The sequence below is a fragment of the Balaenoptera borealis genome (genome assembly GCF_965194805.1).
Source record: "Balaenoptera borealis genome assembly, chromosome: 20".
Taxonomy (NCBI): domain Eukaryota; kingdom Metazoa; phylum Chordata; class Mammalia; order Artiodactyla; family Balaenopteridae; genus Balaenoptera; species Balaenoptera borealis.
The window spans coordinates 45610486-45636619 of record NC_138879.1 but is presented as its reverse complement, the minus strand read 5'-3'; the positions used below and the strand labels follow the sequence as shown (position 1 = coordinate 45636619).

The 26134-nt window shown below is 56.1% G+C and overlaps 1 protein-coding gene across 5 annotated transcripts in view; it reads left to right on the top strand.

The window, feature by feature from the left end:
- SEZ6 (seizure related 6 homolog) overlaps positions 1 to 26134 on the top strand; it is a 98064-nt gene that overhangs the window by 53761 nt on the left and 18169 nt on the right. For 3 of the 5 annotated variants that reach the window (XM_082372696.1, XM_082372695.1, XM_082372694.1), the window contains exons 3-5: positions 314 to 445; positions 19470 to 20138; positions 20565 to 20698. In XM_082372696.1, the coding sequence (XP_082228822.1) occupies positions 391 to 445; positions 19470 to 20138; positions 20565 to 20698 (858 nt within the window). In that variant the 5' untranslated portion in view covers positions 314 to 390. The remainder of the gene's footprint in view (positions 1 to 313; positions 446 to 19469; positions 20139 to 20564; positions 20699 to 26134) is intronic. The other 2 variants (XM_082372698.1, XM_082372697.1) reach the window with 1 other exon arrangement.

Genomic DNA, 26134 nt, shown 5'->3' with positions numbered 1-26134 from the left:
ACCTCCTCAGCAGGCTGCTAATGGGGGAGAGGGCAGCAGGCTTGGCTGGGCGTGGGCAGCGCGGAAGGGCGGGGACCGTGTGCCCACATTAGCAGGGAAGTCCTTCCCTTGAGCTGGCGGCGGCGTGGGAGCCTGTGCTCCCACCGCCGGGTCTGCTGCGCCTTTGCTTGAGACTTTACGGTAAGCCGCTCCTCCCGCGCCCCCGCCCCCAGCCCAGCGCGGCGATCCCCAGCGCCGACGCCAGGCGCTGGCCGTGGTGCTGATTCTGTCAGGCGCCGGCGGCGGCTGCGGCCACGCTCCCTCTCTCCGGCAGGACCCGCACCCAAGCCCCGCCGAGCTCCCAGCCCTCCCATCGCGGCCCCGACCTGGGGCGCGGCCGCTACCGGCACCATGCGCCCGGCAGCCCTGCTGCTCCTGCCCTCGCTGCTGGCGCTCCTGGCTCACGGTAAGGGACCCCGGCGTCCGGCGGCAGGACTGGGGCAGGGGCAGGGTCCCAGGGGTGGGAAGAGAGGACCATCCCCGCGCTAAGCTCCGCGCATCTGGCTGCCCAGCCCAGGCACCGCGCTCCGCCGGCTGCGCTGCTCCCCGCGCCGGCCGAGCCGGGCGGGGCACGGGCTCCGCGGGCGGGAAGCTGCCGCTGCTCCCGCCATTCGCACCCGGCCGAGACCTCGCCTTTAATCATCTCTCCGGATCTAATGGGATTTTTCAGCTGCAATTCATCACGCCACCCACTCCCCGCATACACTCACGCGTTCACCCGCTCGCTACCTCTCCACACTCCAAGCGTCTAGGAGCGCTGGGGCGCGTGCCGGGGGGCAGAGCACAGGGCGGTGAGTCGGGACGGTCCCGTTGGCGGCCCAGGGTCCCGCCTCGCTTGTCGCGCGCCAAACTTCGTTCGACTTTGCCACCCGTTCCGAGGCCTCTCACTGCGGAGGGACGGGGCCGGATGGCGGCCGGACCCGGATTTGGGACTGCGCTCACCTCTCTCCGCCTTGGCGCTGCCACGCGGGAGTCGGGATTTAGAGTACAATTCCAGGGAGAAACTCGGTGGGTCCGGGTACCCCTATCAGGCTCCTCACTCTGCCCTGGGCTGCAACAGCTGAGGTCCTGGGATAGAGACTCTGTCCTCCCCGGAGTCCTTTCCTTGCACCCTCCATTCTTGCACACGCCCGGAGCTCTTCCTACCTCCCTGCCTGCCGTCCTGCTCGGCCCCTCCCCACCCCATGGCCGCAGACTCTTCGCAGGAGGACTGCTACCTCACCCTGCGGTCCTCGGTCCCCCGCTTGCAGTCAGATCTCCAACTTCATCGGTCCTGGGTCGAGAGAAGCTTGGCCATGGAGTGGGCAGCGAGGGAATGTTAGGGAGAGGATGGGGGTTCTGTGCCTCGGGGAAGGAAGGTTTCCAACTCTCGGCGGGACCTGCCCTGGCTCAAACAAACGCTCTCAAAACTACGGACACCCACGTCTTTCTTCCACTGCAGCCAGTGACTGGTGTGATCGCCGAAACGTTGCTTGGCGTTGGGACCCGCCATCCCTAGGAGTATGGTTCGTAGGGCATGATGTGGAGGGGGGAGAAGGTGGGAGTTTCTAACCTCTTCGCTCATCTTTCCAGGCCTCGTTGGAGCTCAGGGCGGTGGGGACGGGGCCAGGTTGGGCCCCTGGGCCGCGGTTTTCTTCGCTCTGCGTCCCCAGAGACGTGGAAGCCCCTCTCTGAGCCTCTGGCTCCAGTCACACGCAGCCAGGTGTGCTCACTCTGCTCCCTGGCTGCCCATGCCGGGTTCTTTTGTGGCTCCAGAAACTCAGTGCCATGCGTTCCCACTGCGGAAGAGGGAAAGAGTCCTGAACGCCCTACCGGGCCAGGGCAGGGAGAGGGGGGAGGAGAAGCTTGCATCCTGGCCCAGCTGTCCGAAAATGTCCCTGGGAGTTCGGGACACTTCTTGCGATGGGCCATGTCCTTGTGCTGGACAGCTCCCTTGGGGTGCAGGGCCTGTGTGTGCCTCCTGGCCTGTAGTCCAAAACCTCCTGTGTGGGTGTGTGGCTCTGTGTGTGAATGTAATCAGGGCCCAGAGTGTCCGGAGTAGTGGGTCCGAGTGTGTCTGGGCTTCAGAAGGTCTGGCTGTTGCATGAGGGCTCAGCAGTGAGTGGTGTGAAGAGTGTGTAAGGCCGCTAGTGTGCAGTGCAGCCTCTGCCAGAAAGCTCCCTGCAGGGCTGGAGTGAGACTGCGGGTCTCCAGGAGGATGGCTGGTGTGGCCGGGAGCCTGGGGAGCCTCGCTAGGCTTGTGGGTGTGAGAGCTGAGAAGAAACCGTTCAGACTGTGGCAGAGTCTGTGTGTCTCCAGCCAGTGTCCCTCCCTGACCACCCGGACCTCTCCAATGCCCACGAGACCTCTCCCCCAAGGGGTATGTGGGATAGAGGTCTGCCTGCTTGGAAAGATCTTTATTTTCACTCCCCAAGGGAGAAGAGGAAGGAGCCTGGCAGTGCCAGGCCTGAGGAGAGAAGGCCTGGACCTGGGCCAGCCCTGGCACACCCCTTCCTCCCAGCGGGGCTGCAAGGTCCCAGTCGTTTGGGTACTGAGTGGTCTCACTGGCAGGCAATGCATTTGGCCATCTCAGGGCTCCTGGGGGCTTCAGCAATGAGAAGGCGGGCCCGGAGCAGTAAAGACCTCGGCCTGTGAGCCTTTGTGGCTGGGTGGTGCATCCCTCTGCCTCGTGGCCTCGAGAGGGGAGCCTCAGCTTTCCTCACATTTAGGCAGAGAGACACAGGCTTGGATGCAGCCGGAAGCGGCCCAGAAGTGGCAGGAGGCGGGATAGGTGGAGACTTCAGGGGCAGGGCGAGATCGTGCGGGGCCAGGCTCAACCCCACGGGTTCAGTCCCCTATTCCCTCTGCAGCTGCGGGGGCACGATCGGCCTGAGGCTTGAGGGGCGCCATGAGCCACCGGTGGTCCTCTCAACCCACAGTTGGTACCCAGCGATCCTGCCACAAGGGGAGAGGAAAGCTGTTTGGGAGGGGCGGCATGTGCTTGAGCCTGCTGTGTCAGTTTAATGATTTTTAATGAGCAATTACCTTTAGTCATTCTCCTAATTTCTGAATATCAATAAAGTTAATTAAACTCTGCATGTGTGAATGTGGCCTGGGGAGATTGTGAAGGTGGAAGCAGCAGAAACTGGGGTGGGGTTTGGGTCTCCAGAGGTAGAGGCTGCCTCCTCTGGCTGTGTGACCTTGGACCTGATGCTCCCCCTCTCTGAACTCTGATGGAGTATGTGGTGGGAAGAGTGAAGGAGGGGACAGCAAGTAGGGGTTGCTCTCTGTGCCAAGAACTGGGGGACGGTGTCTGGGAGGCAAGAAGAGGAGGAAGGCTTGACCTCCAGGAGCCCTAGTGCTGAAAGAGTTAACAAAGCAGGGCTGCCTTAACATAAAATGGTAATTGCCGTTTCCCGCAGACTCTGTGGTAGGTGCTGGAGTCTGACAGAATATTCCTGAGTTTGGGGGCTACAGCCAAAACTAGCACCAAGCCCTTCTCCCTGTTGCCCAGCCTGGCACTTTGGGGTAAGGAAGGGAGTGCTGGAGACAAGCCTCAGTGGGAGACAGTCTAGATTGCACTCAGAGCCCCAGAGGTTGACATGGCGGGCAGGAGGCTCCCCTGGCTTTCTGAGGAGACTGGAGGACCCAGAAACTGCCACGGACTGGAGGGGAAGTCTGGGTTGGCTTTTTGCCCCTCACGGGCCTAAGCTCATCAGGCTAGGCAGGCCCTGGCAGCGGTCCCAGCCTCCTCAGCAGGGTGGCAGCTTAAAATGCCTTGGAGACACCATGGGGCGCTAATGGGGATTGAGGAGACACAGGGGCTGGGTTTAATTAGAAACTGGGCTTAATTAGAGCTTCTGTGCCCCTCCCACCATGGCTGCCTGAATGGTGGAGGGCATTTCAAAAAACCTCCTTCCTTAGCCCCTCCCTCCACCCAGCCCTAGGTGCCCAAGCGTGCCAGCCTCCTCCCACCCTCCTTGTCCGCGCCTCCAAGCCTTTTCAGGCCCCGTTTGCCAGGTGGGCTCGGTTCAGGGATGCTGCGCCCCGACCTGGGCAGAGCTGTTAGAGCTGGGTACCCCAACCCCCAAATAGGAAAGAGGGTGTAGAAAAGGGCCTATAGGTAAGGATTACTTTAGTGAAGCAACCTCTCACTTCAGATGGTTAAGCGCCTCAGGCTACCTGTCTGTCCTCAGGCATGTCTCTGTCCTCTGTGGGTCTCCACCTCCTGGAGCGTTCAATTTAAGGGTGCACCAAACTGGTGGTTGCCAAGCCTGGAAGCACATTAGGGCCTCCAAAGGCTGTCAAGTCATGCAGATTTCTGGGTCCCCAGCTTACTGGCCTCCTCTCAGGGGGGAAGAGCCAGGCTGTGTATGTTAGAGGCTTGGGGGCGGGGGGTTGGTGTTGAGGAGACAATGCTACCAGCCCTAGTCAGCAGCTGGGAGGTGGGGAGCAGGCACTAGGAGGTCTCCAAGGCCCCTTTCAGACTAATTCCGGCAGGAAGCCAATTTACCCAGCCAGGCCAATCAGTTCCCCAAACTATCCATGTTTTCAACAGCTTCTGGTCTCTTGCTGTTCCTCCTGCCTGAAATTCTTTTCCCCTCCTGGGCCAACCTGGCTCACTCTATCTCATGCTTCAGGTCCCAGCTTAGTTGGCCCTTCATGGAATTCTTCTGCACATATTTACAGGGCATCTACTATATGATTTCTCAGGGGAAGCCTCACCTGACCTCCAGCCTGAGTCAGGGGATTCTTCCGTGCTCCCACCATCCCCTGGCTTCCCCCCATCAGGTTACCCATCTTGCTGGGTCGCGAGCACCTGTTTGCCTGATGCTCCTTTCCAAGAGCAAGACGGAACTCAAAAACAAGGGTACCAAATCTGTTTTGCTCAGCCCCTCCATTTCAGGGCAGTTCTAGAATTCCTCTTTGGAAGAAGTTTAGGGTCAGCTGCCTGTTTAGAAAGGAGAGCTGGGTGCATGGCAGCTGGGACTGTGTCTTGAAGCTGAGTTTGCGTAGCAAGCACACTATTTTTACATAGATTGTATGTTAGGATTTTTTCCCTTTCCTAACGGTTGGCCAATTATCCCAACTGTAAATTATAGCCTTTACTTAGTTTTTTCCTTCCACAAATTAAGCTGTCACGCTGTCAGCCTGAGGTGGCTTGGGGGTGGGGTGCTGATGGCCATTCTGAGAGGGCTAAAGTCTCTCTCCTGCTGCCCTAGTGCCACCACTGCTTGGGTCCCCAGTGGCACAGAGCCTAGCACATGGCATGCATTAAATACACATTGAATAAATTCATGAGCTGTGCAGGTAGGCAGTGGCAGAGTTAAGCCCAGAGCCTAGGCTTCTTGACTCGCTCCCACAGCATGTACCCACCACTTCTGCTGGCTGGGAGGGGGTGCCCTGCATGAACTTAAGGACTGAGACAAGGGAGGGGCAACCCCATGCCTTCTGTCTTTATCACCTCCTCATCCGTCTCAGCTTCAGACACCCTCACAGAGCTTGGAAGGACCAATATGAAACCTTGGGAGCAGCTCTGAGCTGGTCATGCCCTTGAATGAAAAGGTGGGAGTGGAGGAGTCATCCAGGACCACCACAGTTCATGTCCAGGAACCTTCCACAGCTCCGAAAAAGTGCTCCCTGCGGTGTATCCATCCCCTGGGGTACATTCATTTCACAAACATGTTATTGAGGTATGAGGCCTGGCTCAGAACCCTCAGGGGCCAAGTCTTTCATTTTTAAGCCTTTTCTATTTTAATACAAGAGACTAGTTATCCCCACTTTACAGATAGGAAAACTGAGCTTCAGAGAGATTAAGTCACTTACCCTGGGCTTAAAGCCAATAAGTAATAAGACTACTCCAAAGTGCCTGACCATTTTGCAAAACCTGACTGCAGCCAGCACTGTGTCTACTCCCCCACCCTAAGGCAAAGCTTCAGTACAAGCAGATGGGAACCCAGAAGAGTATCAATATCCTAATAATAATAATAATAGCAGCAACAATAATAGCAAACATTTATTAGATACCAACTATGTGCCAGGCACTGTACTGCTTTATATACAGTAGTTCATTTAGTCCTCATATCATCTTTATGAGATAGAAGCTATTATCTTCATTTTATAAAATGCCAAGTTCAAGCCCATGTTGTCAGACAGATCCAAGACATAAATGGCTCCTAACTTTCTTCTAGCATGTTTCTAATGATGACAGTGGTTTATCTTCCTGATGTCTACCCTCAGTCCTTACTGATGTAGATTAGGGACATTTTATCTTGCTCAGTCCTTAGGGGCAGAGGAGTAAAACATCTTTTCTGACACTTGGAGGCCAGTATAGAGCACGGGACTGGGAGTCAAGTGAACCCTGAAGTCTTGGCCCAGAGACCAGTGACCTTGGGTAACTCTTATTCTCCCATCTTTTAGGAGCCTTGGTGAATGAGAATACGAGTCACTCCTCTCCTGCATCTGGGCTGCCCCACCTACTCCCTACCCCTACCCCCCTGCTGAGGCCCAGCCCCCAGGGGGGAAGACCCAAGCTTGCCTGAAGCTCAGATCTTGGACAGGACTGGGCACCAAGCCTGCCACATCTTCCCTCCACCTGCCTACCTGCCACCCAGCTGCCCGCCCTGGGAGGGGAGGATCGATGCCGCAGCGCCGGCAGTGCTGTTGGCCATTGATTGTTGAGATTTCTCAGGCGGGCTCTGGAGTAAACAAACCTGCTGCTTCTCCAACAACAATCCGGAGTCTCAGGCTGCAGAGTCTGCAGCCTTGCTGGCTGGCAGGCTGGTGGAAAGGGGCAGGGGTGAGGGGTACTGGCTGGGCTCAGCAGGGACAAGGGGCTCTGCCAGGAGATGACAAGGAACTGAGTGTGTGGGAAGGTGGGCAATGGAGAGACTGGGTGAGGGGGCTAGGGTGAACCCTAGACCCTGTGCATGCCTTGTTCAATCCAACCTCTACATTTTTGCTCAGCCATTTTTCCATACCTGGAATGCTATCCCTGGGTCCTTCTGTTTATTTCAGTTCAGCTACCCCCTCTTTTCCTGATCATCCAGCCCAGAGGGCTCTCTCTCTTCTCTCAACACTACCACCCATCAGGAACTTAGCCTATCCATCCATCCTTCATCCACCCATCCCTTTTCCATTCAACAACCCTCTATTCAGCACCTATCCGGTGCTTTAATAGGCAGGAATGCAACATAATCCCTGCCCTTAAGGAACTCATTTTGGAGGGGGAGCTGCCTTAATAAACTCAGCTGTGACTGCCTCCCCAGCTAGACCACAGACTCTCTGATTTTAATTAAATGCGATACAAACAAGATGCTAAACAGCATCCAACCACTCACCTTCAAAAGGACAAGATATTCCTGGCCAGGGACTGCTCTGAGCCTCAGTTTCTCATCTGTAGCAAGAGAGCTCGTCTTTTGGGTCTTTGAGGGCCCAGTGAGCCTCTGGGATCCCTAGGCCAGGCCTTGTTTGGTGCCCCCCATCACAACTCTTTCCATCTTTGCTGGGTCTGAGTGTCTCTCTAACCCCCCAAGAAGGCAGAGCAGGTGCAGGGCCCCTCCTGCCACCAAACCACATGTGCTGGAGAATCCAAGCTGTGGGTCTCTCCCCTCCCCCAGGGGCCCAGCCGGAATCCTGCACCCATCAACCTCAGCATCTCCCTCAGTCCCCCACTCCTCCCCTCCCCATGGGCTCCTCTCTCTACCCTCAGGACTCTCCTTCCAGCTGGTCATGTGCTGCAAGGGCAGAACTGCAGGGCCCCTGTGAAAAGTGCCTGAACCACAGAGCAACCCCCAACAGATGCTCATTTGCATGCTGTTTTACCCCCTTTGCATTCTTGCTCCTTATAAAAGGCACAGAAGCAGACCCTGCCCCTCCCACTCTCAGCCCCGATCCCTCCCCCATTCCCACCCCATAACTTCTCCCTCTCTCCCTCCCAGCCCAGCAGCTGAGCACCAGCTCCTTTGTGCCCCAGGCAGCCACCTGCTGAGTGTCTGGCCTGGGTCCCACCAGCCAGCAGGTGCCTAGGGAGCCCCAAAGCCTGTGAGGGGGGGATATCATGCAGTCTGGAGAGCCAAGTTGTGCCTCCGGGAGGAGGGGGCAGTCCCAAAGGAAGAACATGATTAGAAGAATGCTGGTCAGGGCACTAGGACTCCCAGAGTTTAAACCTGATACTGGCTCTTACTGGCTGGGTGACCTTGGGCAAATCATGTCACCTTCCTGTGCCTCAGTTTCCTTGGGAATTCATGGCACCTGTCCCACCTCTTTCAAAAAACAGCATCCAGATTGAAGAAAATCGGAAGGGGTGGTGACAGGGAAGAAACTGGAAGCCCCGCTTAAGAGGAGGGTCCTCTTATAGCCAGAGCTGTCCAGCAGCAGGAGGGGCTGGTTTTCAGGTGGTCACTGGAGGGGCTGTATCAGAAGCCGGAGGAGCCCAGGGCCGGACTCCCAAGGCAGGGGTGGGCAGTGAGTGCCAGCTGGCCCAGGTCTGACTAGGAAGCTGAGACTAGCAGTGTAGAGGGATGAAGGTTGGGATTAGAGTGCTTCTAAGGGCTTTCACCCCGGCTTGCTGCTCTGATGGACATTCTTAGATATCATTTATATCCAGCAAGGGGATGTGCTAGTGATTGGAAACATCTGGTCTGGCAGCTGGCAGCCTCCCTCTTGTTGTGAGGTCCTATTTTCTGGCTGGTTAGAGGAAATGGGGGAGAGGGAGTCACCTTCTTTTGAGGACAGAAGAGCCCCCGGTGTCTCCAGGCAAAGGTGTAAAGGTGGGACCAAACAAGGCATGCCTGAGAGAGGTCATCTGTGCATTTGCTTATCCAGCCTCCCCTCGTCCACCTTCCTTCACCGCCCACTCCATTCTTTCCACCTCCTGACAGAGCCCTAGCCTTGCTCTTCTGGGTCCAGCCATCTCCCTCTCATCCCCCCACCATGCCTGCCAGCCCAGGCTAGGAAGAAGCCTGCTGCTCAGGTTCGGCTGGTGCCCTCAGCCTAGTCTCTGTTGCACCTGTATCCCTGATGCTACCTCTGGCGCTCCCTGGTCCTTCCCTGCCCTGGGCCTCGAGCAGAGAAGACTGGCAGGGACACAGGGGGAGGACTTAGCCTTCTCTACTCAAGGTGTACACACACCCCGTCTGGCAGGGTCCTTGGAAGTCAGAGCAAGGTTGAGTCAAGAGAGAAGACTGAGGGATTGGGGGCTGCACAGCTGGGTCCATCTGGTGTTCCCAGGGGGTCTTGGGGAGAGGAAGCCCCAGATATGCAGGTAGCCATGTCTGTATACATCTCTGCCTGGCTTGTCCATCTATCCCTGGGTGTCTGTGTCCATACGTCCCTGCATACCTGTACCCTTCTGTCCCTATACCCTGGGACTGTGGCCCTGGGTGTAGGCACAGCAGGTCCCAGTTCAGTCTGGTCTCTCCCCTCCCCAGAACCTGTTCCACTCTCTTCCTCCCCAATCTTGGGCTCCACTGACCCCTCAAGGAGACTTGAGCTGCTGCTGCTATTTTTAGCTGCTCTGCACCCCTCCCCTCCCCCACCCAGGCTTGCTGGGCAAGTGGGAGGACAAGCTGAGCCTCCGGAGCCTCACAGGCTGGGGTGCTGGGCTGGTAAGGCCCTTTCCCCTCAGTCCCACAGGCCATAGAAACAAGGGGAGTCTGGGATTGTCCACAGGTGCAGGGCCCTTGCCCTGGGGCAGCTTAGGCCCCAAGCCACCTGCCTGGGGCTAGGAGAAGGTCCCAGGCTACCCTCCCCCTGCCCCCTCCAAACCTCTAAAGGCAGATCCCAGGCCTCCAGTGATTCTTCCGCAGGCCATTTGGAAGTAAGGCAGGACCTCCTGCATCTCCCCCATAGAAGCTGGAGAGACAGAATGGAGTTCAAAGTGTCAGGAAGACAGGGGAGGGAGTATACCTGGATGAGGCTACCTACACACACACAGGGACTTCAGGTACTGGAGATGAAGTGTATGGGGTCCAGTGACATTCAGAAGGAAAGTGGCAAGTCAACAGAGCACAGTCCCCTGCCCTGCCAGCTGGTGAGGGAGGTAAGGCCAAAGAGGGCCCAGGTTGTTCCTCCCTCTCCTTCCAGCCTGCCCCATGGGTGGGCGTCAGTCCTGCTGCCCCCACGTCCAAGGCCAGCCCCTTTCTCTCTCCCAACGCCCCACTCCAGGCCCCCAGCTCCTGTGCCACCTGTCCAGCCCCAGGAACTGTGGGCAGGCAGGGCTAGGGGTCCCAGGGCCAGCAGGCAGGCAGGAGCGGGGAACTCAGGGCCACAGGGGCAGGTGTAGAGCACAGCAGGCGATGCTGTAGCAGAGGCCTCATTAATCACCTCTCCAGCCCCCAGCTCTGCAGTGGCGAGACCATATTAGATTTTAAATTGGAAAGCGGAGAACGTGGCAGTTAGCTGGGCGCTCCCTCTACCCTGGGCCCGTGGCCACAGCCTCACAGGAGGGAAGGGGCAGTGGGGAGAAGAGGGCAGCGGCCCAGAGCCCTGTCCCCTCTCTCCCCACACACCCAGAGCCTGAGGGGCTGTCCAGGCCACATGGATCTGGGAAGGGTCAAGTCAGGGTCCAAGAAGGGCGCAGGGTGAAAAGGAGGGAGCACAGCAGCCATCTTGGGGAGAAGTGCATCCCTTCTGGGAGGTTGGGCCTTTCCAGGCTTGAGGACCGTGAATCCAGGTTCCAGGGTGTAGCGTCCATGGTTGAGAACAAAGGGTAATGACTTCTGGCCCTTGTGTGTTTGGAACTACACACACACACACACACACACACACACACAAACACACATGCAGGCACATGCACACACTCATGTATACACACGGGCCCACGTATTCACAGACCCACACATGCTCACATGAAGCAGCAACTCTGCAGTAGAAACTTGAGCCCAGGCTGTGGAACAGGCAAACCCAGTTCAAACCCCTTATCTGCCACTTTCCTCCTGTATGAACTAGGATGATTCACTTTGCCTCTCAGCCTCAGTTCCTTCACATACAAAGTGTAAAATATTGATTCCAGGCATAAAAGGCGCTGCTCTGGGTGGAAGACAGCTCCCTAGGAAGTCCTGCCTGACCCATGGAGGGTGCTCAGTAAATGTGAGGCCCTCCCCTGGTCCCAAGACCAGGCAGCTACTCTGGGGCTGCCCAGGAGCCCTGGGGTGGTGGCCAGGCCAGGCTCCCTGCCCCTGTGTGCCTGACTGGGCAGGGAGGTAGGGGCAGGTGAGCCGAGCACAGCAGGCATTGTCATGGAGCGTTCACACACCCTGGCCCCATCCTGGGCCAAATCGCCAGAGGCCAAGCATTCCTGGCTGCCCTCCATGCATAAAGTCCTCCTATACTGGCTCTGCCGGAGCTCCCCAAACTGCCCATTGAACACCCCACCCCTCCGAACATCAGTGCTCCCCAAACTGCCCATTGAACACCCCACCCCTCCGAACATCAGTGCTCGGCCCAGGTTGGGAAGAAAACATCGTGGGTGGGTGGCACCAATCCTCCCTGAGGAGTGAGTGGCTGACAGGCCCAGCTCTCCAGAGGCCTTTATGAAAAACCTAAAGAAGTCCCAGGGCTCCTTGTCACCTCTCCCTGCCCAACCCCAGGCCCCAGTTTTCCCAGGCCCAAAGGAAGGGAGTAGACACTGTTAGCCCATCTTTTTTTTTTTTAATAAATTTATTTATTTATTTATTTATTTACTTATTTTTGGCTGTGTCAGGTCTTCACTGCTGCGCACGGGCTTTCTCTAGTTGTGGCGAGCGGGGGCTATGCTTTGTTGCAGTGCGCGGGCTTCTCATTGCAGTGGTTTCTCTTTGTTGCGGAGCACGGGCCCTAGAGCGCGTGGGCTTCAGTAGTTGTGGCACATGGGCTCAGTAGTTGTGGCTCACAGGCTCTAGAGCGCAGATTCAGTAGTTGTGGCGCACAGGCTTAGTTGTTCCGCGGCATGTGGTATCTTCCCAGACCAGGGCTCGAACCCGTGTCCCCTGCATTGGCAGGCGGATTCTTAACCACTGCGCCACCAGGGAAGTCCCCTGTCAGCCCATCTTAATCTCCTCCAGGACCCCCTCCCACTCTAGGCTCTTCCCTTCTGAGCGGTGAATGCTTCTGGGTCTAGAGGTCAGGTTTTGGAGCTGCGCTTTCCATCATGGTAGCCACCAGCTACATGTGGTGATTTAAATGTAAATTCATGAACGTGAAATCAAATTTAAAATTCGATGTCTTGGTCTCACCAGCCACATTTCAAGGGCTCACTAGCCATGTGTGGCTACTGACTACCATGACGGACATGCAGACATAAAACATTTCCATCATCACAAAAAGTTCTATGAGACCTCACTGCTCTAGGGCTGCATGGCCTCTGCGTTTGAGTCTGACACATCCAAACTGGTAACTTGGGAACTGCCCTTCCCTGGGTCTCAATTTCTTCATCTATGAAAGTTCATATCTCAGAGTTATTGTGGGGGGATAAATGAGTTAATTCTGGTAAAGCACCTTAGAATGGTGCTAGGTGTATGGTAAATTCTCAGTAAACAGTGGCGTTCAGTATTTTTATTCACAGAGCCCTTTGTGGCTCACCAGATCCTGGAATGTGAGAGCTGGCAGGGACCTTAGATACTTTTTCCATTTTACTGATGGGGAAATGAAGGTTCGGGATGGGGAAGTGATTTGTGCAGAGGGACCTAGCCTGTTAGGGGCAGGACCAGGATAGGTGGGCTGACTCCTGGGTGTTGCCTGCTATACCCCCATACTCCCTCCATCGGCAAGAAGACCCCAATGCTGGAGATGCCGAAGCCCAGGGTTACCCACCCACCCCCAACCTAGTACAATGGAGGAGGTAGCTGTTCCTGGCAGCTCAGGAAGCAGCGTGCTCTCTGTTGCTGGAGGCATGCCCACAGATGGCAGACAGCCCCAAAAGTATTGGAGGGTTTACTCTTCAGAACAGTTGGGCCAGATACTCTTTGAGCCCCAAAATCTTGAGTTCTGGCCCTGCCCCAAGTTTACTGTGTGACCTGGGAAACCTCTCTGGATTCTGTTTCTTCCTGTGTAAATGAGGGAGGGATGAGATGCACGCAGAGGCTACAAGAGCTCAGATTCTGGGGACCAGCCACTTCCTTGCCTGGGTCCCAGCCAAGAGGAGGTGCCCCCATTTGTATCTGTACTCCAGAGGGTAGTAAGAGGGTGAGATGGGGGATGGTCAGTGGCAGGGGAAGAGAGGATAGTCTGGGGTTGCAGGGCCCACCAGCTTGTGCCAATAGACACTCTTCATCAGTTGCCAGTTGGGGCTGTGCTGGGGCACTGCCAAGGGTTGGCTGCCCATCTTCTCCCTGCAGGACACACCTCTGCCCGCCCCTGCCCTCCCCTGCCCACTCCTCCTGGCCAAGGGCCAAGCACTTTGGGGAGCAGGGAGCCTTCCAAGTGTGCAGACAGGCAGAATCCTGGCTTGGAGACTGTGTCCCCTGAGCCCACCTTCAATGTACCTGGCACCAGGGGTCAGCATTTGTGGGCCGAGATGCAGGAAGAGAGATGCCTTGTGCTAGATCCTTGGCCATGGACAAAGCTGTACGTGTGCTGAGGGCCTACCAAGAAATGCCCCCAGGAGATCAGAGAAGAGAGCTATTGTCACCCACTGGGCCAGGCAGGGATGGCTCCCTCAATCCCAAGTGGGGATTGGAGCTGGATCTGGTAGGATGGGGAAAGTTTAAAGAGACAAAGTAGTAAGCAATAGGGCAGAAGGGGGAAGGCACCTGTTCTGGTAGAGAAGTTCCCTTTGAGTGTATCTGCCGCACTCAAACCACCGCCCACCCTAACCACTGGCCCTCCAAGACACCGCCAGGACTTCCTTCCCCATCACCCCAAGCTGCAGGGCTCCCAGCAGGAGTGCCCTAGGATAGTGACGGCCAGGCTGGTGGGGAGATAGTCAAGAGTTACAGCTGAGGGCCAGCGGGAGCAGTAGACTGAGCGGAGCTATGGAGCTGCTGAGCTCTGGGTTCTAGTCCCAGGCTTGCCACACATTGGCTGTGCAACCTTGCGCAACTTACTTAACCATTCTGGGCCTCAGTGTCTCTGTCTCTTGGGAAGATAACTGATTACATGTGAAACTGCTGAGTGCATGGTTAGCACACGAGCACTGAGTAATGGTAGCTGCCTGGCTGCAAACCACAGGAGGCAGAACGTGTCCATTCTGCCTCTGCCATGCCTTTTGGGTGATCTTGAAGAAGCCACACCCCCACTCTAGGCCTCTGTTTCCCCATCTGTTGTATAGGGCTTATATTGCCTTTTCTGTTAATAAAAGTAGTTGACAGCAGCAAACCTACCTCAGACACAGGGATACTGTGGGGTAATTATTTCAGTAGTAGAACATGGAATCAGGCCTCAGGGGCCCTATGTGGCCCTGCCAGCCTCCAGCTGGGGACCCTCAGTTCAGGAGGTAGGCCTGGGCCCAGTGGAACCGTCGCTGTGGAGACCAGGCTCTGGCTCTGGGGGGCCCAGGTTCTCTTACTCCAGGGGCCTCTCTTCCCTCCCTCGGGCTCTGGGATAAAGGGGGTCCACAGGGGCCAGGCCCTCACTAATCCCCTATTAAAACTTGAAAGGGGCCAGAGAACCTCCAGAAAAAACTCACTAGCTTTTGTGGGATAATAAATAGATCCCATTAAATACTCATTCTCCCTATGCTGGGCCAGCTTAACCTCCAGAACCCTGAGGGGTAGCTCCCTGCCCACTGTATCCCCCAGGTTCCCCCTGTACCCGCCTGCAGTCATGCTCCCCTCAGCTGAAAGCTGGTGCTGCCACAAGTTGGGGATCAAGCCTGACCTTTCTGAGAACTGTGGGGTCCCCTTCCTGTGCCAGCCGCTAAGGCCAGCAGGTCCGCCCGCCCTTGCAGAGGATGGGGTGGGGCTGGCCATTGAGAGGATAGGCCTGTCTCTAGATGGCCCTCACCAAACCCAGGAGGTCCCCACTCCACAGATGGAGAAGCAAAGGCTCGAGTGGGCAGTCCCCCCCTGTCCAATCACACCGCTACTGAGACATAGATTGGGGATTGGAACCTGAGGTTTTTCTTTCTGTCTGGAGCAGAAAGATCTGCAGACACAATAGCACTAAGCAGGCAGCCCACCTGGGCCTGAGGCGGCATCTGGAGTGTGTTGCCAGGTGCAGCATTTGCCCCAGGCAGGGACCACCACCCTCCGCCATTGTCTCCACACAGACCAATTCCAACTCCTCAGCCCACAGGGGCAGTGACCCTTGGCAACGTCCTGGGCCTCACTGAGCCTCAGTTTCCCCATCTATCAGGCAGGGACAGAACACCTACCCAGCTGGATGCTATGAAGAAGAGTCCCCAGTCGTTATGGCTTTCCCTAAACAGAAGCTAGCACCGCGCCCCATCTAGATCCCAGTCTGTGCAGGTGGAGCACGCGGCCCCCTGTCTCCACCCTCACCCAGCTGGGCCCAGGGGAGGAGCGGGCAGGGCAGGCGGCTTTCCCTGGGAGGCCCCGGCGGGGGCTAAGGGGAGGGGGCTTCCAATCCCAAGAGGGGCCACAGGGGGGCGGCGCGGGCCGGGAGGCGGAGCGGGAGAGAATCCACCGGGGAGGCATCCTGAATGGCTCATTAGTGCCGATGAAAGCCTTTTTTCATTTCGTCTAAATACTTTAAACAGGGCTCCCTCCGATGTCTATTTGCATAGCTTAAGAGCTAATGCGGGGGGAGGGCCCAGGAGGCGGCGGCGGGGCCCACCAGGGCTGGGGGCTGCCGGGAAGCTCCGCGGTGGGAACGGCGACCGGGTGGTGTGGGAGCGGAGGGGTGTTTCCCAGTCCCAGCCCACCTGGAGGACGCAGCCCCCGGCCCCGCGGGAGGGGAGGAGGGAGCAGCAGCCCAGGGTGTGCATTCCTGCGTCCCGGCACCGGGCAGGTGGGGATCCTGGGGGACTGTTTTGCTGTGGGCCACTGTCCCCCACATACATGCCAGCCTCGGAGGCGCTGCCCTTTGCGCGGCGCAATGCAGTATTATCCTCGTTGTACAGCTGAGGACGCTGACATGCTCGAGGTCACACACACTGCCACACAACAGGGGACATGGTCGCCCAGAAAGGAGAGGCCTCACCCGGGCCAACTTCTCCCAACCCTAAAGGCCTGCTCAGTGTTGCCCTGGCAGGGGGCTGCCCCCATCGGAGTGTGGCCTTTCCCTCTGTATTCCCCGCCACCAAAAAAAACAAAACAACAAACAAACAAAAAACCCTGCTATTTAGAACAAAAAGATTCTCACAAAACCTCTCCAAAATGCCCGTTTTACAGCTGAGGACACGAAGGACACAGAGGTGACTTGCCCAGGCTCACTTGACTTTTAAGCGGCAGAGCTGACATTTACACCCCAGTGTATGTGTGACTTGGCGTGCCCACCCTGCGGAGCAGTGTCCTTGGCTTCTGGTTTGAGTCTGAGACTCAGGTGTGCTTTGGACACAGAATGGGGGCTCCCTGGGTCCCAACCAGAAGGCTTCCAGAGGGCCCAGCTCAGCTCAGTCTCAGCTCAGGTCCCAGATGCCAGAAACTCTGGCCTCAGCTCTACTTCTAACGTGCATAAGACCTTGGACAAGTCCATTCCTCTCTCTGGGCCTTAGTTTCCTCAGCTGGCTAGAGGACTCCCTGCTGGGTAGCCCCAATCCCCTCCTCCTGTGAGGCAAGCTAGTGTCCTGGAAAGACTAGGGCTTTGTGAACCAGATCAACATAGGTTCAAATCCCAGCTCCACCTTTGTGTGACTGGACAAGTCCTCACCTTACCTCTCTAGGCTTCAGGTTCTTTTTCTGTAATGTGGGAATAAGAGTCCCACCTCACAGACTCGTAGTGTCAATTAAATAATCCAAGATCCGGGAACGGCCCAACTCAGTGTCTGGCACGCATTAAGGTGCCTGATGAGACTGGGCGTTTGGGTCCCTGACACCTCCTGCTGCTTCCCCTGCATCACACTCCCCGTTTATCAGTCTCTACACCTTTGGACTCAGTCAGCCCAGGCAGAGAGAACCCCAGGAACCTGGGGAGGGGGCTCACAGGGCCTCAGGATTCCATCAGAATTAACCAGGGTGTCTGGAGATGCCCTTTCCCTGGAAATGGCTTGTCTCCCAGAGATTATCTTACCCTCTCTGATAGTGGGTAGCACCCTCTGGGACCACGTGGCAGCTGATTGTAGAATCAATTTGCTCGTTTGATATGCTATCTCGATCCCACTTAGCCAAGTGCTCAGTCCCCCCAGATAACACAATCAGTGCAATCAACAGTGACGGGAGGTGCCCATTAGCTCTGCTCCATTGCCCAGCACCCACCTGGCAGCCAGCGGGAGGAGCTGTGCCCGCTATGGTCCCTTCCTGAGACAGAGGCACTCCCTCTCCCAGTGAAGACTTCCACAGGTGTCTCCCCTGGGAGCCTCTGCTACATCTCTTCTTGGGCAACCCTGGAAGGGGACACTGGAACCCTAAGGCTCCAGTCTATGTGATGAGAAAGGCTCTTCTTCCTTGTCATATGCTATGATCACTCTCTGGTAACCTGGCAAAGACCATGTGACATCTGGAGGCTGGGCAAAGAGAATAGCCCCGTCCTGGCATGTCAGAGGCACTCCCTGGACCCTCCACCACTGACTCAGATGAAACACACAGGACACTGCCAGACCATCTGCTCCAGGGTGTATGGGTCTGGCTGGGCATCTAGTTTGGACACTGTGTTGTCAGTGTCTGGTACAGAATGCCAAGGCACAGATGGACTCCTTTAGTGAGCATCTCAGGAGATAGGGGTTGGGCCTCGTTCCTCAGGGCTTTGGGGCCCCAAGGCCCCTCTGACCCAGAGCAATGGAGAACCCTCTGACCTGCACCCACCTCCCTCACCCCAATTTCCTCCCTCCTCCCAACTGTCTGACACATCAGAGCTACCATGGTCTCCTGAACAGAATGTAGGCCATCTGCCGCTTCCTCACGCCTGCCAATCCATGGGGTAGGTGTGAGCCTGTGGAATGACAGCCCCATCATCGGACGTGCAGAGGAACCAACCTTCTCCTTGCAAACTCTGTTATCTCACCCTGGTTGTTTCCCTTCAAATCTTCGTGCAGCCATTTTGAGAGCTGTTAAAAATCAGAATATCTTCCCAGCCTTCTCCAAACTGGCAAAATTCTATGTGAAGTGAATCTGGAGCCAGCATCCATTGACCTTTTTCTGGCAGTCAAGGATCTGGGGAGCCTAGTGGGCCACAGGCAGAATATGCATCATCTCTTCAGCTATGTGGTTAAATAAGTCAATACAATCAATAGCATAGCAACCTCAGACCAGTAACAGCAAATAAGTTTCTTCTTCCATAGCCTATCTAATCAGTTGGTAGTGGCTGCCTGGATAACTGTGTTAAGAAAGATTCTGAAGCCCCATGTGGCCTCAGCAAGAAATAACCAAAATTGGTTAATAATGTCTACCATGGACTGGGGGGGAGGGGCTTGTAGCATGCAGATGACCCTACTTTAGATCCTGCCCTAGATGGCCCCTGGCTTGTGTCAAAAGAAAGATAAAGAGAATTCAGAGAGACACAGCAAATGGGAAAGGGAAGTAATACTATCTCAGTTAATCCTATAAAAGAAACCCCATTTTACAGATGAGAAAAATAAGGTTCAGAGAGTTTGTTATTTGCCCAAGGTCACACAGTCCCATGGTGATGGATTTGAAGCTACATCTGCCTTACTCCAGAGTTTACATCTGCCTTACTCCAGAGTTTAGCTTTTGTAGAAGGACAAAAAAGAGAGAGAGAGAGACAAAAGAAATGATTTTCTGAAAAGTGAGAGAAATAGGGCATAATGGGACCCCAACAAAAATGTCATCATGTGTCCGTGAGGGAATCTAAAATAAAATCCCAAATATATGAAGCATTTCCTGAGACTAATGACCAGGTTCATTGAGAACAGAAAGTGAACTTGAATGCAATGCCCTGTAATCTCAGGCAGAAAAGTCACACTGGTGGGGGATGGCACTCTTGCTAAGGGTGTCATCTCCGGTCTTCAATTGACTGGTCGTTGACTTTGAGCAGTCATTTCCTTTCTTTGACCTTGTTTCGTCATTGGTAAAATAAGGCCTTTGAGCTACATTAGGGATGAGAAATATTTGTTCATCATGTTGGTCTGAGGTATCAGGCATGGCTACCTACAATTCTGTGTTGAGAAGGATTCTGAGGCCGAATCTGAGAACAGCCAGGAAATAGTGCAATGATAGATTAGTAATGTCCACCTCTGGTGTTGGAGGAGAAGGGATATCTCATGTGCCATCCTTAAAGTATGTGATATCATCTCACTTCCAGCTCTAAAATTCTATAGCTCCATGATTTTCAACCATGAGGACACTCCCCAAGGCTCTATGTCAAAAGAGAGGTGGATCTCCTACTGCCTGGACTAGGTGTGATGCTGCTCACTGCGGGGCAGGAGGAGAACCTCTGATCATCTGTTACTATTTCAGGACTTTCCTCGGAGGCCCCTACAGTGGGGGAAGAGCAGGCCCCAGGCATGGAGGAGACGGATGGGGAGCTGACAGTGAACCCCACACCTGAGCAGCCAGAACGAGGCATCCACTTCGTCACAACGGCCCCTACCCTGAAGCTGCTTAACCACCACCCCCTGCTCGAGGAATTCCTACAAGAGGGGTTGGAGGAGGGGGAGGCAGAGCTGAGGCCAGCACAGCCCTTCCGGCCTGACCCACCTACACCATACACCCCGAGTCCCCTTCCCCGTCTGGCTAAGCAGGACAGCCGCCCCGTCTTCACCAGCCCCACTCCAGCCATGGTGGCAGCGCCTACTCAGCCCCAGTCCAGGGAAGGACCCTGGAGCCTGGAGTCAGAGCCCCCTGCACTTCACATCACAGCTCCTCTACCTCCAGGGCCCAGTATGGCAATGCCCACCCCAGGCCCAGCAGAGAGGCCCAATACTACACCCCCTAGCAGGGCATGGACTCCAACCCGAGAAGGTCCTGGAGACATAGGCAGGCCCTGGGCTCAAGAGGTCATGTCGCAGACCACAGGGCTTGGGATTGAGGGGACCATCACCACCTCTACGGCTTCAGGGGACGATGAGGAGACCACCACCACCAGCACCATCATCACCACCACCATCACCACAGTCCAGCCACCAGGTCAGCTACTTGATGGCTTGCAGATCTAGAGATGGGAATGGGGGAGCTGAGGGGCCCCTGAATTCCTCCCTCTCTTTCACTGTGCTGGCCTGCCTTGCCCTTGGGAACCAGACAGACCCAGGTTCAAATCCTGATTGGAAGCAACTACAGCAGAGCTTAGAAATTTTATCTCACCTCCCTGAGCCTCATCTGTAAAATGGCAATAAGAAGACCTACCTCACTGAGCCACTGCAAGAACTGAGATAAGATTGCACACAGTAGGTGCTCAAGAGAAAGTGGTCCCCTGCTTTTAACAGGGTAATAGACCTCCCAAGGGGTGAGCTTCACCACACACGCGCACGCACGCACAAACACACACAGGTCAGCCATAGTTGGATCCACTTTGCCAGAGCTGGGTTTAGCCTTATGTCTCCTCCTGCCTCCCAGGCCCTTGTAGCTGGAATTTCTCAGGCCCAGAGGGCGCTCTGGACTCCCCCACGGCCCCCAGCTCACCCCTTGATGTCGGCCTGGACTGTTTCTACTACATCTCCGTCTATCCTGGCTACGGTGTGGAAATCAAGGTGAGTGACCTGGATTCGGCAGGGGCAGAACTGGGGCTAGTGTGTTATCTTTCCGGAAAGGTGCTGGCCATGGGGGTGGGGGGGATGGGTAGAGATGTGCAGGGTCATCAGTTGGACAGGGACCTAGGGCCAGGGCTGGGCAGTGGGCCTAAAACATGGTTGGATTCTGCCCTGCGCCTCAGGGAGTGAAGAGGCTCCTGCTCCCGCGCAGCAGTGCCTGGGCTGAGAGGGGCTGCTGGAGAAGCATGTGTGCCTGTCCTCTTCCCCCAAGGGTTTAATCAGGAGCTCAGGAGAGCCTGAGGAGGGGCTCTAGCCTCCATGGGCACGGGATTGGGTGAGTGTCTGAATCCATGCGTCTGAGTCGAAAGAACTCAGGGCGGCCTTGTTGGACCTGTGAGAGCCGTGGAGCCTCACTCACTCATATATTCACTTGCTCATGTATTCACTTACTCTTTCCCTTCAGCAAATACTCCCTGAGTAGCTCCTCTGGGCCAGGCCCTGTGCTGGCTCCTGGGATGCAGAGGTGGGAAGACAGACATGGCCGCAGCATCAAAGGTGACCAGCTGCTGGGAGAGCCAGACCTAGCACCCAGCCCCATGCCCCCTACCTTCCTATCTCATCCCTCCCTTGGCATTAAGCCTCCCTCTTAATCCCCAAACCTGAACCTGCAGGTCCTCGTGGCTGTTCCACAGGCTCCACCACCTCCACAGGCCCCAAACCCAACTCTTCCTTTTTGTTCCCCCAAACCTGCTTGCCACCCCACTCCTGTCCTCAGAGGCTGACCCCAACCAGCCAGAAACCTAGAGCAGGGCCACCACGGTGCATTGTAGATGGCATCCCTGGAGCTGTGTGACCAGAGGCACCTTGGCCCTTCCCTCTCCCTGTTCCACCATCTCCCTGATGCCCAAGTTCTATCACCATGACACTCCCCCAGACTCAGATCTACCTGCTTCTCCCCCTCTATCCCAACCCCCACGTGGTTCAGCCTCTGTCATCCCTCCCCTGATGCTGTAGCACATGCCTCACTGGTCACTCCACTCACGCTTGCCCCCATTACCATCCTCCACCCATACTGCAGTCATTTTTCTCAAATGAAATCAATCCTACCTCCCACGTCTCCCCCAAGGGCCTCTAAATCAAGGCCAGCGCCTCTGGGCCCGTCTCTAGCCACTTCTTCCCTTGTTCTCTACTCCTGCTTTGCACTAAACAGCTTTCAGCTAAGGGAATGGGTCAAGCGCACTTTCCCCACAAGCCCCAATTTCACCTACTGGTCCCTTTGCATGGAAGAGTCATCCTCCTATCGCCTCCCCTAGGACTCAACCCTGGCATCACTTTTTCTGGGAATTCTCTCCTGATCCCCAAAGCCTGGGGCATCCCCCATCCTCGCTCATCACGCTGTCTCCTATGGGTCTGTTTATAGCTGTCACCTCCCCAGCTAGACTGTAAGCTCCTTGAGGGGTGCCTTTGTGTACACGGCCCAGACTGGGTTCTCCATGGGCTGACTGAATGAATGGACAAATGAATGGAGGTAGGAAGGAATGAGGTGACATTTAATGTGACTCTGGAGACTGAATGCAGGTGGAGAGGAGAGGCATTCAACCCGGTTGAGGGAATCAGGGCGGTGACTGAGGAGCACAGGGAAGGGGCAGAGGAGGAGTCCCGGGAAGAGAACAGCTCTGCCTATCCCCCCTTCCCGGCCTGCTCTGCACGCATCCCACAGCCCCTGGATCTGGGCCTAGAGCTAGCTCATCTGTCCTGGGGCAGCACCCTCAGCCCTGCCCTCTGGGGATGTCAGGTCCAGGTCTCTGAGCCAGGCCCTGCGGAGGGGGACATTCTCCCAGCACTGGTGGGCCCCTCCCCTTCTTTCTGTAACTGTTCGCTCCTGTTCTGTCAAGCCCTGTGCCCCTCGCTCTGGTCTGACTGGGAGGGTAATTAGGAACAGCCACCCCCCTCCCCCCAAGCCATTAGCACTCAGTGCCGCTTAATTAAGGTAATTAATGTAAAATCATCACCTAATGAGTGGTGGCACTGGCTGTGGCTCACCAGGTGGAAGGCACCAGCTGCAGGTGTGGGGAAGGGGGTGGGAGGGGGCACATGCCAGGCTGGCTGCCCCTCTGCAGGCCTGGCCTGGTTCTACCTGTCCCCCAAGCCTACCATCCCCACTGACGCCCATTAGGCCAGGCCGGGCCCAGTCCTGGTTCTCTCCACAATGAGGCAAGATGCTGCCTCTGCCTGCCCTGGCCCTGGCCCAGGCACAAGCCCCACCCTGGATACCCGCCCCCACCTCACATAAGCCCCCGGAAGCCCCGTGTCTGTTGTCTGGTTCTGCCACATTTTTTTCATCAAATTCAAAAGCTGTTACCAGGCAACCTTGCGAGGAAGACCTGCCATAGCCCTGGATTGCTGTCAGGAAACGTAGCAGGCAGATGCTGGCCCCGCCCTCTACCGTACCACCACTGGGCAGAGTCCTTGGGGACCCTGTCGGCCCTGATGGCCTGAGAGCACCTGAGGCCATGGCAGGGAGGGCTGGGTGGGGAGGGACAGAATCATCCAGGACTGAAGCAGGATTTAAGGTTCTTCCATGGCCGGTTCCAGCAACCTCTGCTCCTATCTAAGCCTCCTGGCCACACCACACAGGCCACTTGGGGACCTAAAGAATTAATGACACTGCAGACCAATACCCAATGGGTAGTTGAAAAACTGAGGCCATGAAGGAAAGGGAATTGCCCAAGGTCACTCCGTTAATCATTAACTAATGTTTTGTTTTTTTAATTAATTAATTTATTTATTTATGTTTGGCTGCATTGGGTCTTTGTTGCTGCATGTGGGCTTTCTCTAGTTGCGGCGAGCGGGGACTACTCTTTGTTGCAGTGCGCGGGCTTCTCATTGTGGCTTCTCTTATTGTGGAGCATAGGCTCTAGGTGCGCAGGCTTCAGTAGTTGTGGTGCGCGGGCTTCAGTAATTGTGGCTCACGGGCTCCAGAGCTCAGGCTCAGTAGTTGTGGCGCACGGGCTTAGTTGCTCCGCAGCATGTGGGATCCTCCCAGACCAGGGCTCGAACCTGTGTCCCCTGCATTGGCAGGCGGATTCTTAACCACTGCGCCACCAAGGAAGCCCTAACTAATGCTTTTTGATGAGTGAATTTGTTCCACAAGTACAGATTGAGCAATTACTATGTGCCAGGCTCTGTACTGGGCGCCGGAGACATGGATCTTCACAGTTAGTGAGGGAGACAGAAATCATAAATGATGACCAAAAAAAAAAAAAGATGACCACAGAATGTGCAGTGCTGTTGGGGATAAGAGTGGGAGGCACAGAGGACCGTAGGAATTCCAGGATAGGGCACACTCCACCATCGGGGGGCCAGGGGGGGTCAGAGAAGGCTCCCCGGAGGTGATGATACCTGCTCTGAAGCCTGAAGGATGAGAGGCCAGCAGCCAAGCCTCGGCTGGAAAGCAGCAGGTAAGGCAGACTGGCCCTTGAAGGCTGCCCAGGCAGTTTTGAACAGGTGACTTTATTGCCTAGGAGCAGGAAGTGGGCTTAATGGCTTCTGGATTGCACTCCTGCCAGAGGCTAGACCTGAGTGCAGTGCCCTCCTGCCCAGGGCTGGCAGCTGGGCCAGGCCATGCTGTGCACTGGGGGCAAGACAGATGAGACAGCTGGAACGCCCAGGAGGCTGCCCACTGCTCCTTCAGGCTTGGGGAAAGCTTGTGGCTTCTTCCCATCATGGGTAAGCCCCTGCCTGCCCTTCCGTGAATTCACAGGGATGGCTCAGGGTAGGCGGAAGGGATGGAATCCAGACAAGGGGGACTGGAGGAACCATGGGAGGAGAGGAACTTTTTTTGTTTTCTGTTTTGGCCACACCACGCGGCATGTGGGATCCTAGTTCCCCAACCAGGGATCAAGCCTGAGTCCCCTGCATTGGAAGTGCGGAGTCTTAACCAATGGACCACCAGAGAAGTCCGGAACATCTTAAAGACCCACAAATCACACTCCTGTGCAGGTCAGCCTGACACCATGCTGAACCCCTGCCATGTGACCACAGCTCTGACTAAAGGCTGGGCCCCTGGGCGAGACCCTCTCAATTCCCTCTTTGTGAGGAACAGCCTCAGGGGTTCCAGAATCCCTAACAGCCCATGTCTCCATGGCTTAGACCACAGCCCCTCATAACCTGCTTCATCCCTGCACCCCCCCCCCCCATCAGGATGCTGCAGCTATCTGTGCCTTCTGAGGCTGAGGGTCTGGGCTGCCTGTAGGAAGAAGGCCAGGGCCAGCCCTCTATGATGGGAAGAGGCTTGCCTATTTCAGCTGGGGATTGGGCACTGGGCTAGGCTCTTTTCAGAGAGATCCAGAGAAGACCCTTCAGGATGGGTGGGCATGAGCCCCATGGCCCATGAGGGTCCCAGTTCCTCTCCAGGCAGCCAGCTCCCCTGAGAGCTCCAGGCCTTTCTGGGCCTGGCTCATGTCTCTCACTGTGCTTGGCATTCCAAGAGCCTTCCCATTGCCAGCCCCATCTTGGCTTGGCTGCTCTCTGTACCATCTGGAGCCTGGACACAGCTGCTCACAGTCCCTGCCCTAGTGCCCCAGATGGCCCCATTGGAACACTGCTCTCCCATGCCAGGCCAGCTGCCAGTTTGATAACCGGAACACCCTACCCTTCTAGGTCAGGTCAGGGCCAGGCCTGATATGGACGCAGGAGTAGGGTGGTGGGTCAGGAGGGGTGAGATTTCTCAGCAACCTCCTCTTTCTTGGCTCCTGGAAGGCTTATCTGAGGGGGGGTCACAAGGGAGCAAACAGGTCTAGCCCCATGGATTTAGGCCCCTCTTCCCCTCCCTAAAGCAGACCCTACCCCATAAGTGTTTGTAGACAAGCATCAGTTAAGACAATAGCATAGAAGCTGTCACATAGAGCACAGAAACTGAAAGTGGGGTTCCAATCCTGGTCCTGCAGCCCATCTCTCAGTCACTGGGCTAAGCCCCTCGCCTTCTCTGGGCCTGTTTCCCTTTCTGTTAAAGGAGGTTGAACCAGATGATGCAAAAGGCTCCTCCCAGCCAGTCCCTCTGAGTATGGCTCTTTTTCTGGGTGGGAAGCTCCCTCAGAGCTCAGAATGGACAGTGGCATCTCAGGCCTTTGACCCTGTTTCCTGCTTCCTAGCAGCTCAGAATCTGGGCTAGGGAGAGGGTGGCTCCCAGGTACAGTGCCTCCCAGGCAGAGCCCTGGCAGACCTGAGGTGAGGTGGGTCCACAGCCTGGGTGGGGCCCAGGTCTCTCCAAAAAAGGGAAAGAGGACTGCTCATGCTGCGCCCACTCTGTGCTGAGCCCCGTACAGGCGGGATCTAACTTAACCCTTATAACCCCATGAGGTAGGTGTGATTATCTCATTTCACAGATGAAACTGGGGTTCAGAGATGTCATGTGACTTGCCCAAGGACCTATCA